Consider the following 16,622-nt stretch of genomic DNA (forward strand, 5'->3'; position numbering starts at 1 on the left):
GAGGGGGGGTGGGTTTCGCCCGCGGAACAGCGGCGGCAAGCGCCGCTGCCCTGCAGCGTCTCACCCCGCGGGAGAAGCGGCCGCAGGCGCCTCTGCCCGCGGGCTGCCAGCCCCGCCGGACGCAAGCCTACTGCAAGCAGGCGGCCGGCCGGCTGCTGTAGACGCAGCCCCTGTGCTACCCGCCTTCGGTTGCGCTGCACGCACGTAGATCGAGGGCAGCAATTGTTGCTGCCCTTCCTTGTTTTTACGTCAATGATTTTTGACATCAAAATTCTTCCTAAACACAACACACATAGTTCAAAACCAATCATTCGCACGAACAACCTGGCTCTGATACCACTGTTGGGAAATCTTGGGGGTGACATCACATGCGCAGCGGAAGAACAAGAAAACAAAATCCCCGATTCCCAAATAGATGTTCGTCGTTATGCGAAGATTGGTGCGCAAAATCCGCGAAACTTAAAACTGCGTATAGAGTAGATTGTGTTACCTAGGGAGATCGTATATCCCTGTTTCCTTACAGAACCTTAGGAGAGGGTGAAGGAGGTCAAGTGTCCTCCTCTCTAGCGGTGATCCACACAGCAGGGTTACGACGACGCTCCTCAAAACTCCAAGCCTGCTCTGAGGTGGAGAGGGAGAGGAGAATAGGAAAGGCAAGCAAAGGCTCTAGCCTATGAGGCTCTGAATCCCTCCTATTTATAGAGGTCCCCTGTCAAACCCTAATGGGTCCTCCCCTAATGGGTATTGGACCTGCATCCAATAAGACAAGGGCTCCGTCGGATATCTCATATCCGAACCTCTACTCATCGCAATGCTTACCATATGTGTGTAACCCTCTAGGCCCAATATCGAGCTGGCCGTGAGTCATACCTATCAGAACTCCTTCTAACTCAGTGAATTATTATCTCTATAATAATTCACTCGACTCATCGACTACGGACGTACTAGGCCACTACGTCGTAGTCCCCAGACGATACAGGGGAATCCAATCCATTGGACCTGTCTGTCCTCAGTTACCGTATACCTATAGTCCCTCATCCATCTAATATCCTAGAGACCATATATCGAGTATGGTGCTATCATACCCATACGGTTTCTACTCGAGTCTCGCTCTAATCGGATTCTCCCGGAGAACTCTTTCTCTCTCAACCCGAATAACCCTGGCCAGGGATTTGTCTGAGCAAGAACACATGGGATATTCCTCTCATGACGCCGAGAGTGGATGATCCCTCTATCGACACTCAATATCCATTGTAAGGTCGACTACCACTCCCAATGACCAACTGTACTAGATCTGGGACAATCAAACCTATAAGTCTGGTATCAAAGAGTGGAGCACTCATATAGGACATCCTTGGTGTCTCAAGTCTAAGGACCAGATACACCACTAGGACTACGGAATCGTTGTCTGATAATAAGGCATCATCAACCATCCAGCATTCCGTAAGCGGATCAATCAGTGAACTCATTCTCTAATGAGCATATGTACTATATCCCTAGTGTCCCTACACGAGCAGCTATGAGACCAACTGCATCCATCATATGGACGGGTATACAACACACCAGTCTGTCCGGTTATCACGATGTCCCTCTCAAGTAACCTATGACCGGGATTATTTAGGATATGTGTTTAAAGGTGAATCGATCTCATTATCGTGATCTCATCACGATCCGATTCCCATTGCACAAATCCAAGGGCATCACAATATATATATGCATTTATACAATAGTTTTAAAGTGATATACGCCAAAATATAATAAGCAAAAAGATTCTGTATCAAGTCACACATGCCATCACTCACGTGATTGGCTTGCTGGGCACCTATGACTAGCACATGGAAGTCCCGCCTTTATAGTACCATGGCACTGCCATGCTCATGGCCCTACTATCCATCGACTCGCATTAGTATCCCTTTATTCAAGATCGGTAGATCTGTCTTTGTGACACTCTTCTGAGTCCACCTCCATTCTAACTGATGCTTAGTTTTGGGTAGCTAAGTCCCTAGGGACTCATCATCACTTCCTTGCCTCTTTTGACCCCTTGCTTTAACACCTTTATGTTCTCTAAGCAGTTCCCCTTGGTCAATGGAAAGACAGACGGTAACTCTCATGCATGGCCTCTGCCATCATGTTGTAGCAACGTTCGCTTACTCGGTCTTATCCTTTGACTTACTATGATCCCTTAAGCAAATATGGGCTCTAAAGTAGTCCAACTCTCCAACCGCTCTGATCATACCTCTACATGATCAAGTCCCTCCCATGAGACTCACTGGTACTTGCATTTAAACTTTTTCCTCGGTAGTACACAACCCCCGTATGCTAATGACTAAGGCTTTCATTCGATGCAAAATTCGATGCATGCACGAAAGACCCACCTCTGCAGTACAATAGCTTTCACTTCTTGACTTCATAGCCCTTCTTGTCGTCGTGTTGTTCACCGAAGTGGAGCTCCCAGTAGCTCTCGATTATACCTCCATATGATATAGTCTCTTATGGGACTATATTCATATGTATATAATTACCACAAACTATTTCACCACGACCCTTACACCATGTCGTTTCCTAGTGACATCTCCATTGTATTCTGATTCTTTTGAGATGAACTCGGATTGTGATCTCTCCATATGTGGCTTTTGCCAATACATCACAAGGTCTCTTCCAACTTCGATTGTGTTCGCTCCTTTAGCAATCGACATCTCCATTGTATTCTGATTCTTGTGAGATGAACTCGGATTGTGATCTCTCCATATGTGGCTTTTGCCAATACATCACAAGGTCTCTTCCAACTTCGATTGTGTTCGCTCCTTTAGCAATCGACTTTTGTCCACCCGCTCTCGGGTCACACCTAGACGAAGCACTGCTCTAGAACAGTCCGTCATCTAGTAGCTCCCAAAGTCCACCAACTTCACTATGCTTGTGCTCTTACTAGCACAATCTTCACTGTGCACCTCTTCCTTCATGACAACTTGATTGACAGTATTGTGGCATATTATTCAAGAGTGCCCACCTCCATATCCTTTTGCCCTATGCCAAGGCCTTCTAAACCCAACTTCGCCTTCGCAAGTTGAGTCGCCTTGGTTCCTCTATCAAATGCTTCTCCGAGATAAGGTGCATGTGCCTAGAAGCTCCTTTCGTCTTTGGCACAATGCAAGATGAGTCTGTTCCATCAGAATGAATGACTCATAGAACGACATGACCTTGCTCTTGCCTCTACAAGAGGTCATGTCCTAGACCTCTATCCAAGGACAACTCTGTGCCTTTGCTCCATGTTTCATGTTCTATGTCAGCTCCCTTCATGCGGCTTAGGTGCTTCACCAAGTTACACCCAAGTTGCTCCACTCCTCGTTTTGTATTGAGTTGATGGTGGCCCTTGTCCCCATCATTCCATGGGTCAGCCTTTTATTGAGTCCGATCTCCATATCGACTCTAAGTGTACCTTCATCTTGTGTTACCTTGGGTCGCTTCCCCACTTGATCTCGCAATAAATTCCTCCAATACATTATCTCAAGCAAGATCATGCGACGACTCCTCGCTGCTCGCTCGGTCCATTGAGCTTTATGAAATTATTTTGAGGTACTCTTCCTCAACATGTGTGGTTCGTTGCGTATGGTTCTCCCTCTCGAGAGTCGAGACTTATCCCTCCTAGATATATGTCTCATTGGAGCAACTTCTTTCTTTGTTTCCTTCTCTCTGAAAGTTTCGGAGATCACTATCCCCTTGGACTACTTTATCTTGCTAAATAAACTGTGCATTGTTCTTCCTCTCGCAAACGTACTTGCTAGATTGCGACTCCACTTCAATATAGCCCTCGCTACACCCCTAAGACTTTGCAACATGCTAAACTCATTGCACAATTCAGCCTCCTACGGATATATCCATCTCAGGCTGAAGGGAAAGTTTCAATGCTCCATGGCATTAAATTTCGGTCACCTTGGGATGGCCACGAACACTCCATCGTTTGCATACAAGCCCTTGTATAAGTACCGAATTCTTCGAGTTAGTAATTCCTCTCACCTCTATGAGCTTTGCACAACATTTTCAATCGTTGGACAACTCATTCCATCTTACTTTCATCTTTTACCAAGCGTCTCTCTTGCCTTGAGTACCATCAAATATGGTTGTCAACGTTGAGCCATAACTCAAATTCAACCATTTCAACCTTTGTGTGCTAGCATTCTTCCTAACTTGCTTGTCCTCGTAGTGACTCTTACATGAAGGGTTGGTTATTCATTTGAATGCCAATCTCAGTTGTCCACTCCTCTGAGCAACTCCTTTTCCCTACATCTTCATGCACGGTTTCTCCCAAACAGTCGCACATGTTGGCTGCCCAAAATATAGCCCCACTAGGTCCCCCACATTTACATGTCAAGTGTTTCTATGAGTGCTTGTCCCGCTCTGATACCATCTGTCACGGACTTATCTGGTTTTACCTAAGTCGTGCGGTACCCTTGCTTGTCCGTCCGTAAAGATCAACCTCTACAAAATCTCCTATGGTCTCTTAGGATTTATGAAAAAGAAAATAGGTTAGAGATAGCGTCTTACTGAGGATCCACAAGCAATCATTTTATGAAATATTTCATAACCAATGTAAATTATAAAAAGACTTCATAAGCTCTGAACGGTCGCACAACAAAGGATCCAAAATGATCCACTAAAGATTGAAATCTTCATAAATGGCCACATGACATAACCTTTATTTGGAAGCCTAGGACGATCATAAAACCTAACTAAAATGAGATTATTAAGCATTCGACCATCCCTCTATATACGTAGAGCATGAACAAACCAAAAGATACGAATATTAAATATAAATATTAGAGCATGAACAAATCAAAAGATACCAAAATATACACATGAGTATTATATTAAATACTTCATTTATAATTTTATCAGTAACGATACGAAGTAAATAATATTAGAAAGGTACTAGTTAGCTATTAGCAAATTGACCCTGCTGTTCATGACTGTTTTTGGTTTTTCACCGTTCCTCCGTCAGCAGGAGTGGGGAAATCATGTCTTCTTTTGCAGACAAGCGCTTCGGTCCTGTGCATGACTTGACAATTGGTGTTGAATTTGGGGCCAGAATGATAAACTATTGACAACAAGCCCATAAAGTTGCAGATATGGGATACTGTTAGTATCTACTCTCTCTTTCTCTAGTGTATTAGTACTTCTGATACATTATGTATAACTTTTTACCAATTCAGCATTTGCCTATATGTTTGACAAGAACATGTGATGGGTTTTTCAAAATGAACTTTGAACTTCTAGTAGAATATGATGTCTATACTAGTGGATGTGATATCTGTGTAACGAAATAAAAGGCAATAAATCTTTGTAGTTTTGATTTAAGAGAGAGAAGCATCAGTGAGTTGAGCAGTTGAGGTAGTTACTTTACATAATTGCATTATGGTGATATCTTTATTTATAATATAAGATAATGAATAAACTAACATATAAGTATTTTATCCAAGAGTAACAGAGCAATCCATGAATCTTTTAAGATCCAAGAAAAAGCTAATAAGGTAAATAAGTACATATTTTTATATCACTTTAAGTGTCTCTTGATTATATGGGTTTTGTTCAAGGTGTTGCATCAGTCTCCAAGAAAGTGCTAATTTAGGATATGGTTTTAGCCAAAGAAAATTCTTGAGGTTTAAAGGTTTGATGGGGCATATCCTTTCTATTTTCTACTGGTCTTTGTTAAGTGGTTTGATACCATTATGGTTCTGATTTGAAGTCTATTGAAGCTAATTTGTATCTAAGATATAGCATTTAGAGGATTCATGCATTCTTATATTTATGATTATTTGAATTATCAAGAGTATTTTAGACTGTATTACTATTTGGGATATGCATATTTGCAGTAGTATTTTGGCCAGGAAAGTTGTTTAGTCGTGAAGAGTAAGTTTGGAACCAGAGTTCCTTGTCAACTTATTTGTATGATTGGTGGGATTTTATTGGAAAAAAAAAAAGATAGTTTTGTTCACAAGTTTGGGAGTTCCATGTCAACTTATTTATATGATTGGTGAGATTTTATTAAGATTTTATTAGGAAAAAAAAAGTTTTGTCCCAAAATGATATACAATGGGTAGAGGGTAATTTATAGAATGTTGGAGAGTTGATAGGGAAAACTAGATAATACCAGGATAATGAAGAATAAAATTTAAAAGATTGATAGTTGTATTTGCTGGAAATATTTTTAAAAATGAGATAAATGGATTCACCAAGTTTAAAATCATAATGAGACAAAGATGCATTACCTTAAGGATAATTAAATAATGATACAGAACTTAAAAAAAGATTTACTATTTAACAAAATATCTAAGAGATATAGAGATTAAATCGACTACTATAGTAAATAAAAAAGATATAGAGTTAAAAAAAGATAACTTAAAAAGTTTCTGTCAATACAATCAAATTCTGAACTGTTTTCACTCTAAAACATCAAAATAAATACTAGTACATGAAACAACCCTATATGCATAGGAAATTATAAAATTTATTACTTTGTAATTGATAACTAAGTCCTTTAATACATTCCTTGGTCATGATGATAAGTTGAATTAACTCTCACTTTGAATCTGCCCACTAAACCATCTATTAATGAAACAGTTGAAAAGTTAAGTGACTAAGCTTTTTCAACCTATAAAGGCATGCCCCTTAACTCTTTAACAATCAATTCAGGTTATTCAATCAAGTTGGGACATCTACTAGTTTGAAAAATGAGCTTACAACTCATTTGACTTATGAGTTGTCATATTTAAGAGGTCCGGATTAAAGTCTATGGGACAAGCATTGTGGGTAACAAATAATGTCATAGGATTATTAAGATTTATACAAGGTGATTATAGTAAATTAGGTACTCTTGTGTTAATCATCCTTAGTTAAAAATGACTTGTCCTCAAGTCCTTATTTATTCCATCGACATGATAAGGACTTAAATAAGCTATATTGAATGTTAGAGACATTCCATAATCTCCTAATGGCTCGATCTCATAAATATTCTTGTCAATTCTCTTTAGCATCTTAAATGGACTATTAGTCTTTGGTTTTAATTTCTCAAATTTGCTTAGTAACAATCTCTTTTTCCTTAGATGAATCCAAACCAAGTTACCCTCATTAAAGTTCACATGCTTTTTATGTTTGTTTACGGTTTGCATGTTACTTTAATACTCTCATGCAACTTCTTTATATGTTTTCCTCTCTCATCAGTATCTCCACTAAATTTTTTAGTTATAGAATAAGGAACTAAGTCTAAAAGACTAGTAGGATTGGCACTATAAACAACCTCAAAAAGACTTTTACCAATGCTATCATGCATGAAACGGTTGTAGGCAAACTCAATTTGTAGAAGAATGAGATCTCATTGCTTGAGATTTTTGCCAACATAGTTTCGAAGTAAGTTTCCCAAGATTCTATTTGTTACTTTCATTTGCTCATTAGTTTGTAAATGATAAGAGCTACTAAAATTCAAAAATATACATAGCTTTCTCTATAGAGTTCTCTAAAAATAGCTAAAAAATTTTGAATCTCAATCAGAAACCATAGTTTTTAGAATGTTATGCAATCTCAGAATATCCTTGAAGTACAAATCAGCAATATGAGATGCATCATTTGATTTATTGCAAGGAACAAAGTGAGACATCTTTAAGAATTTGTCAACAATAACTACAATAGAATCATTGTTCCTTTGAGTTCTTGACAGTCTCAAAAATGAAATCAAGACTCACATCCTCCCATGGAGCATTAGGCACTAGCAACGGAGTGTACAAACTAGAATTTTGGCTTCTTGTTTTTGCCAAATGATACACTCGGTATTGCTTCATAAGTCTCTCCATATCTCTAAACATCTTAGGCCAAAAGAAATTTGATTGAATAAGAGCTAGAGTCTTGTTCCTACCAAAATATCCTCTCAAAACATCACCATATGCTCCGACCAGAATTACTTATCTTAAAAAATAAGATGGAACACACGTGGCATGAACTCGAAAAAGAAAACTATCAAAGATAGAAAATTACTGAAAAGAACTTGATTTATAATTCTACCATATTGAGCTAAAATGTTCAGCATTCTCGTAAAGATATTTGAATGTCTCGAATCCAACCACTTTAATTTCTATGGCTGATAATAAAGAATACTTTCTACTCGATTCATCAACAACTACGTTTTGAACACTAAATTTGTGCTTAATAGTAAAGTTATAAGATTGCAAAAACTCTATTCAAGTTGTATGCCTCTTATTTAAATTATGTTAGAGATTAATAAACTTTAATTTCTCATAATCAAAATATAGGACAAATGACTTGGTAAAAAGATATTGACTCCAATGAGGTAAGGCTCTATAAATGGCGTAGAACTCCTTATCATAGGTAGAATATCTCCTTATATTATTTAGCTTCTCACTAAAAAAGATAACGAGCTTTCCTTCTTCACTTAAAACAGCATCAATACCCGCAATAGAGGCATCACATTCAACCTCAAACACCTTATCAAAATTAGGCAGAACTAAGAGAGGAGCTTTAATTACCTTTTTTTTAATAGCTCCAAAGTATGATCAACCTCATTAATCCACTTGAATTTATCACCTTACATTTGATGATTAAAGCAACAATATAGCTGAAACCCTCGATGAATCTTCTGGCCAATTAAGAATAGCCTCTACCTTACTTTGATCTGCCATGATTCTATCTTTTGAAATAACAAACCCTAAATAACCATAAAGCTTTTGCTGTCTCAAAATAAGAAATATCTCATTAAGATGATTCATATACTCCTCCTCACTCTTGTTGTTTATAAGATGTCATCAAAGTAAACCACAATAAAAGACCTGATGCATAACTTAAGTATATGATTCATAAATCTCATGAAAGTGCTAGAAGCATTAGATAACCCAAATGGCATAACCAACCATTCATATAAGTCATTCATAGTTTTAAATGATGTTTTGCACTCATCTCTAACGCTCATTCTAATTTGGTGATAGCCACTCCTTAAATCAATTTTAGAGAAAATAAAAGCATCACATAATTGATCAAGTAAATCATCTAACTTTAGAATGGGAAAACGATAATCAATTATGTTTTTGTTGATGGTGTGACTATCCACACACATTTTCCAAGAACAATCCTTCTTAAGCACTAACAAAACTGGAACCACACAAAGACTCATGCTCTCTCGATTTAACCTCTTTTCCATCAACTTATTCATTTGCCTTTGAAGTTCTTTATACTCCTTGGGATTCATTCTGTAGGTTTCTTTATTAGGTAGCACAACCCTTGGAGTAAGATCTATGTGATGTTAGATGTCTCTCAAAGGTGGAAGACCATATGAAATCTCTTCCAGTATAACATCATGAAACTCCTTCAGGATTAGTTTCATGATTGCTGGTGGTATCTTGTGTTGTTCATTCTCCTATACTGCTATTAGAGTCAAAATATTATCACCCCTTTCTAATGCACCATTGCATTTACCATAAGTCATAAGAGCACTAACTTTATTTTTTGGTGGACTGATTTCAAAAAGTTATAATGGAGCTAAAACAATTTTCTTTTTATTCACCTTAAAAGAATAAATATGTTTGTAGCTATTATACAACATCCTTCTATCATAATTCTAAGGTCTATTCAATACAAATGACAAGCATCTATAGGAGCAACATCACACCATACTTTATTTTTATAATGTTTGTCAATAGAAAACAAAACTAAATATCTCTTAGTTACCTTGATGTTATTTCCCTTTTGCAACCAATATAATTGGTAAGGATGTAGATAAGGGATTGTATTGAACTTTAGCTTCTACACCATTTTCAAAGATATCACATTCTCAAAGTTACCACTATCAATAATCATCAAGCACACATTGTCATAAGCTATGTTGTAACAAAATAGACAACTTTCATCCTCAGCCATATATGACATATTTAAGCTATGTTAAAACACAATAGACAAACCATGATCAGCATAAGTAACATCTTCCTCATCATCATCATATTCTGGTTCATCATTAGTTTTATCCCTTTCTCTATCACTTTGATATTTAACAAAAGTAACAATCCTCCTATTTAGACAATTTGAATCAATATACCAAACTATGATCATAAAATTTGAAGCATTTTTAGCCACTTGATGTAGAAGAATTACGTGTTTGTTTACTACCAATAGATCCTTCACCCTTGTCTTGTACCTTTGACACCACCTTGCTTTGGAGAGTAGGCTTAGTATTTCCTCCTCTTATATAATCTTCTTTTGACTCGTACCAAGAACCCTTTTCATTCTCATATTTCAGCCTTCTAAGTATCTTGCAATGGTTTGCTCTTCTAGTTCCACAAACTCTTCTTTTAACATGAGATTATCGAACTCTACTATATACTCTTCCACACTGAGATCTTTTTGATTGAAATCATACATTTTGAGAAAGATCTCTTGCTTATAATTGTCATGCAAGTATTTCCTCTTTAACTCTTTTTTCATTTTCTCCTATGTCACAATCTTACTCTTCCCTTTATGTTTTCCTTTCTTATTCAGGTTTTCATACTAAAAAGATACATTTCTTCTAAGTTTGAGTATCATAAGATTTACCTTATTTTCTTTTGGTAGTTCATAAAACTCGAATATTTTTTCCATCATATTAAGCTACTCAATAAAGTCATCAATATTAATTTTACTCTTAAACTCTAGAATATCCAACTTTGGGTTGTATTTGTTCTGCCACTCGTCTTGGTCCTTATACCTTGCTTAATATCTTTCTAACTCCTTTGGGTGAGGAGGTGTATCATCATCAGAACCATGCTGGTTATTTCTTCTTCAAAATTCTTCAATGATTTTATTTTTTTCTTATAGACTATATAGCAATCTTTGTAGCTGCAACCTCAAGGACTCAACATCATCTTCATGGCCACTACCTTCACCAATTATATTTTTTCCATTCCGTCTTTCCATAATCTTTAGCTTTTAGCTCTAATACTAAACTAATACCAGGATAATAAGGAATGTAATTTAAAAAGGCTAATAGTTGTATTTGCTGGAAACACTTTTAGAAAGGAGATAAATGGATTCATCAAGTTTAAAATCACGAAGGGATACTGAAACTCACCATCCTAAGGATAATTAAACAAGTATACAAAACTTCAAAAAAAAAACTCATCACTCAAGGAAATACCCAAGAGATATTGAGACTAAACCCACCACTCTATGATAAACCAAAGAGATACAAAGTTAAAAGAGAAAACTCAAAGAGTTTCTGCTAATACAATCAGATTTTGAACTATTTCTAACTCTAAAACACCAAAATAAATACTAGTGCATGAAATAACCCTCCAATAATAAGGAACTATAAAATTTATTATTTTATAGCTAATAACTAAACCCTTTATTGTATTTCTTGGTCATGAAGATAAGTTGAATTAACTCTCCCTTTGAATCTACCCACCAGATCATCTATTAATGAAATAGTTAGAAAGTTAAGAGATTGAGCTTTTTCAACCGCACATCCCTTAACTCTTTAGCAATCAATTCAGGTTATTCAAACAAATTTATAGGTTTAGAAAATGTGCTTGTAATTTATTTGGCTTATGGGTTGCCATATTTGAGAGGTCTAAATTAAAAGCTATGGGATAACTATAGAGAATATCATAGAATCAACAAGATTTACATAAGCTTATTGTAGTAAACTAAGTATTTTCATATCACTAGATAATAAATGCTAGGAGATTCTTTGGGAGACCATTGATATCAATAGCTCCATTATCTCTCTAGCACCTATATGCATCTCAAGTATTCTTTAATATTCATGTATGCCACATTTTACTTCAGACCCCAATGGTTTATTAATAATTTCAAGATTATTAATTACTCCATGAGATAAATCATTAATATTATTTAATAAAAATAAAGATTCTTTGGTTTAATAGATGTAATATTCAACTCCTTTAATTTTTAAATATTTTATATTATGTTTGAATACATTATAAGTAGTGATTTAAAAAATATTAGGCATTAAAAGGTGCCAACGTCCCAAAATGCTTGAGGCGCTAGGCACTCGCCTACACACTCATCCAAGTAAAGTGAGATACTTTAAAATATTAAAATATAAAAAATATATATATAATATAATTGATAAATATGATTATATAAATAATATGATATTAAATTAAAAATATTTAAAGTACCAAGTCATATTATCCATCTTCTAATAACAAAAATGTCAAAAGACTTAAAATAAAAAAGTTTTACATCAAATTCAAATATCAACGTAATCAACATTGTCATTCTCAAACATATCATCATCTTTCTCTTCCTCTCGTCCATCTTCATCAAAATAAGTTTTCTCCTCTTCAACAATAGTAGGAGATGAACTTGAGGCTTTTGTATTTATTTTTGCTTATATCATTTGTTTTGTATATGTCTGTAATTCTTCAACATTTGAGGCTCTTGCTTCATCTTCCTATGTGAGGTTATCATCTTCAAATACAAACTCATCTTTAACATCTTGTAAGTTTGCACCTATTTTCCTCACCAACCACTCATTTGAATCATCAATGTTTTATAATGAGATTAGATCAATATTATTTCATAAATAATGATGATTTTTTAATATTTGATTATACTTTATATAAACAAGATCATATAATTATTAATGCTCTAATTGATTTCTTCTCTTTGTATGAATTTATCATGTCATGTAATTTAAAAGTATATTAGTATATCTATCTAAAAAAAATAGTTTAATTGAAACAAAAATATTTTGTGATCCTTACATGCTCAAAGACACTCCAATTTTACTAATACATGTCAACCTAAAAATTTGATAGCTAATTGCTATATGTTCAGGATAGAATTTTCAAATAAACTTCACCATTTAATTATAAAATTTACTTTATTATTAATAATAATTTATTATATATAAAATTAAATATATAAATTTATTAATACCTAAAAATGTAGTTATCCCTCGTGAAATTCCATAAAGAGTTGTAAGACAAAATGTAAGACAATGTCACTGGTCTGTGAAGGAACCAGAACACATCCTTCCTTTGATTGATGCTATCCTCTATTGTCTTAGCTGTTTGTCAGATTGTCTATAATCTGAGTGAGATATATATATATATATATATATTTATTTATTTTCTTTACAGTCTTTCAATTAACTTGGTTGCATAATGGTTATTTCTCAGTATAATATGCAATATGTTTTTTACTTTTTGCTGACGAAAGGAACCAGCACCATTTCGGTCTATCATTTGCATGGTATACATGATGCATAATTTGCTTTATAAATGGTAGATTTAAATATTGCAGGCCGGCCAGGAATCTTTTCGATCAAATTACAAGATCCTATTATAGAGGTGCTGCTGGTGCCCTGCTTGTATATGATATCACCAGGTATTGATTGCTTCATGCAGATCCTTGAGTTTTAGGTGCTGAGTTGCTAATACTGTTTTATCTTTATATTAATTGTCAGGAGAGAGACATTCGATCATCTCGCCAGCTGGGTGGAAGATGCAAGACAACATGCCAATGCTACTATGACAATTATGCTGATTGGCAACAAATGTGACTCGGCTCACACAAGGGCGGTGAGCACCGAGGAAGGAGAACAGTTTGCCAAAGAGCACGGATTAATCTTTATGGAGGCCTCTGCCAAAACGGCACAGATTGTTGAGGAGGTGAATCAGCTTTTTAAGTGACAGGTGGATTTTGATAAATGGTAAAGAGTTATGTCAATCTCAAATGAATATGATAGATAAATGCCATTGACAATGTGAAATCATTTGATAACATCAATATGATATAACACTTGTGTTGTTTGTGTGCTCTAATTTTTCATTCAATGTTGTAACCATATAGAGCTATATTTTCTGCAACATTTGTTATCTTCTGTTGCTGTTGTAGTTGGCTCACGACTCTTGTCAGGAGAGAACTTATCTGCATTTTATCTTCTTCTGTTGCTGTTGTAGTTGGCTCATGACTCTTGTCATTATAGAACTTATCTGCATTTTAACTTCATCTTTTGCTGTTGTAGTTGTTGGCTCATGACTCTGTCATTAGAGAACTTATCTGCATTTTATCTTCTTCTGTTGCTGTTGTAGTTGGCTCATGATTCTGTCATTAGAGAACTTATCTGCTTAAAATGAACGGTGTTGATCTACCTTCATTATCACTCATGGCTCATGACTCTTTCGGCGCAGGAATTGTTGATCGTTCTGCGCTTTTCCTTTATGGGAATATTTTGGGGTTTGTTTCAGGTATTTACTCGTGAAAAGAATAAGGTTCCAATGTTCATAATCACGCTTCCCTTTTTCTTGGTTGTACATAATGAATGTATGGAGGTGGAGGAAACGGAGAGAGTTAGGGTTCATTTTCTAGGTTTAGAAAAGGGTACAATCTCATTGATGGATGGATGGATGGATGAGATCGAGTTGTACAGCCGGCCAGACTTGTGCTGACCCACGAACAGGATCTGATATATATATATATATATATATATATATATATATATATATATATATATATAAAGAAAACATTAAAAAAAATCGTTTAAGGAGAGGAGGTATTGTTGGTTAACCCCACTCGTATAACTAGAATTGTGCTGCAGTGGGGTAGATTGGCGTTGCTTTCGGGACGTGGTTGACATGGCCTTCTTGCTCTTAGCTTCACCCCCTCAAATTACATTCATACCCCTTGAGGAATCAAAGCCACCTGTCCCAAACATGCTACGTTGCGCGCGCCCTCGTCTCCTACGTGTCTTAAAACGCCTCCCTTCTCCGCCTCTTGTGCACACCTCACCCGGTTCTCCCTTCTTTCGTTCTGCTTGAGCGAGAAGAGGTGGACGACCAACCCAGGGCACCACAAGAGATGGCGGAGCTACAAGACGCAGAATCGAGTCCTTCCCGATACGATTACTTTCACCGCCACCAGAAACAAGGACAGCGACAAGAACAGCAGCACGTCAGTGGCACCCAAATCCTCTTCGGTGCCGCTGCCAGCCTCGCCTTGGGAGGGCCACTTCTCGGGACCATGGGATGCGACCTCTTAGCCTCTACCATTCTCCTCCTCGTCGCCGCCCCTCTTCTGCTGCTCTTAAGCCCGGTCCTTCTGACGGCGGCCTTCGTCGTCGTCGCATCGGTGGTCGGCTTCGGCTTGTCGGCGGCGATGGCGTTACTTGGGCTCTCTGCCTTCCGATGGGCTCTCCGTTGCGTTCGCCAAGGCGGGCCGTACGATGTCGGCAAGTTCGTGGATATGCTGACACTGTCCGGGCATAGAGTGAAGGAGAAATCTCCCAACTTTGAAGAACACCACGGGCAGTATGTTAGCTATGTAATCCCAAGTGAGAAGGGAATAAATGGAGGAATGTGATGATATATATATATATATATATATATCCAAGGGGTACACAAAGGACAATAATGATGTGTATGGAAGAAAGGAGAGACGAGCTTGTTGAGGACTGCGTTTTAAAGATGTATTAGCGTGTGTTTAAGTTCCTTCCTCGTAATAAAGTTTGCAAGCTGAGATTTGCCATCCAATCTTATGTTTAAAGATGTATTACTTTCTACTTGTACATTTTTGTCATTGGATTCTTGAATAAATTGAAAAATAGAGAATAATAATAAAAAATAAAATAGTCGACACATCTTATTCAAATCTCAATCATTCTTGTATATGTTTCTAAATCAAATAGTTTATTACTGTTTCAATTGATTCTTTCTTAGAGGAACACAAAATCACTTCACATCTTAAGTAGAAAATATTACAAGTCGTATTTTTTTCCATATGGACATCACTTGTGTAATAACAACTTTCTCCAATAATAAAAAAATATCAAAATTTTAAATTTCGTTTAGATAATACAGGATTCTTTAGCAGCTTGAAAGTAAATTTTTGTTACATATTTTGTATATCTACTAATCAAATTGATTCCATACATAATGTCCAAGTATATAAGATTGCTATCAACCTTCTTACTACTATCAATATTATCGAGGGCTAAACATGGTTTAATTAGAGTGTCAATAGGTTTATTTTTATCAATTTTAAACTTTTCATGACTCATTTTGGTGTAGTTCTTTTATGAAATAAAAATTTCTACTTCTTACTCAATTTTAATAACAAAATGATATCTCATAAGACTCATGTCAATCATATCAAATTCTTTCTTCATATAAGATTGAGACTCGTTAATACTATTGATAATCCAAATTTTAGTTGTTTGACACATCATAAAGTTGGGTAAGTTTGTCACAAGCCTAGTGGTAAGGAGTCAAGAGATTCAATAGATGATTATACAAAATTGCATTACAGGTGTGCGCAACAAAAGTATGTTAATGGAGTTTTGGAAATTTTAAAAATTATAAAGGAGTAAGTCAATGGAGTTTTGGAAATTTTAAAAATTATAAAGGAGTGTACACATATGATATTAAGGATGCACCTAAAACACTTTTTATAATGAGTATAGGTAATTCTTGAATTGAACTTGTGTTGAAAATATTCATATGTGTCAGATGAAAAGAGATATCCCGAGAAGATAGTCTCATGTTGTTAAGAATAGAAAGAGTCAAGTTATATATATTAGGTTAGAGTTTTCATTGAACTAAAAGTTTAAGCTTTCATTGAATTGA

At 36.1% G+C, this 16,622-nt stretch overlaps 1 protein-coding gene and 1 pseudogene across 1 annotated transcript; both read left to right on the forward strand.

Moving 5' to 3' along the window:
• The first annotated feature begins 5,094 nt into the window (after nt 1-5,094).
• LOC135650600 (ras-related protein RABB1c-like) lies at nt 5,095-13,691 on the forward strand (annotated as a pseudogene).
• A 1,168-nt stretch (nt 13,692-14,859) lies between these two features.
• On the forward strand, nt 14,860-15,360 carry LOC135581363 (oleosin 14.9 kDa-like). The gene has a single exon (XM_065170081.1). The coding sequence runs from the start codon at nt 14,860-14,862 to the stop codon at nt 15,358-15,360; it is 501 nt and encodes a 166-aa protein (XP_065026153.1).
• Nucleotides 15,361-16,622: the final 1,262 nt, after the last annotated feature.

This window comes from Musa acuminata, chromosome BXJ3-10 (assembly GCF_036884655.1).
Source record: "Musa acuminata AAA Group cultivar baxijiao chromosome BXJ3-10, Cavendish_Baxijiao_AAA, whole genome shotgun sequence".
Taxonomy (NCBI): domain Eukaryota; kingdom Viridiplantae; phylum Streptophyta; class Magnoliopsida; order Zingiberales; family Musaceae; genus Musa; species Musa acuminata.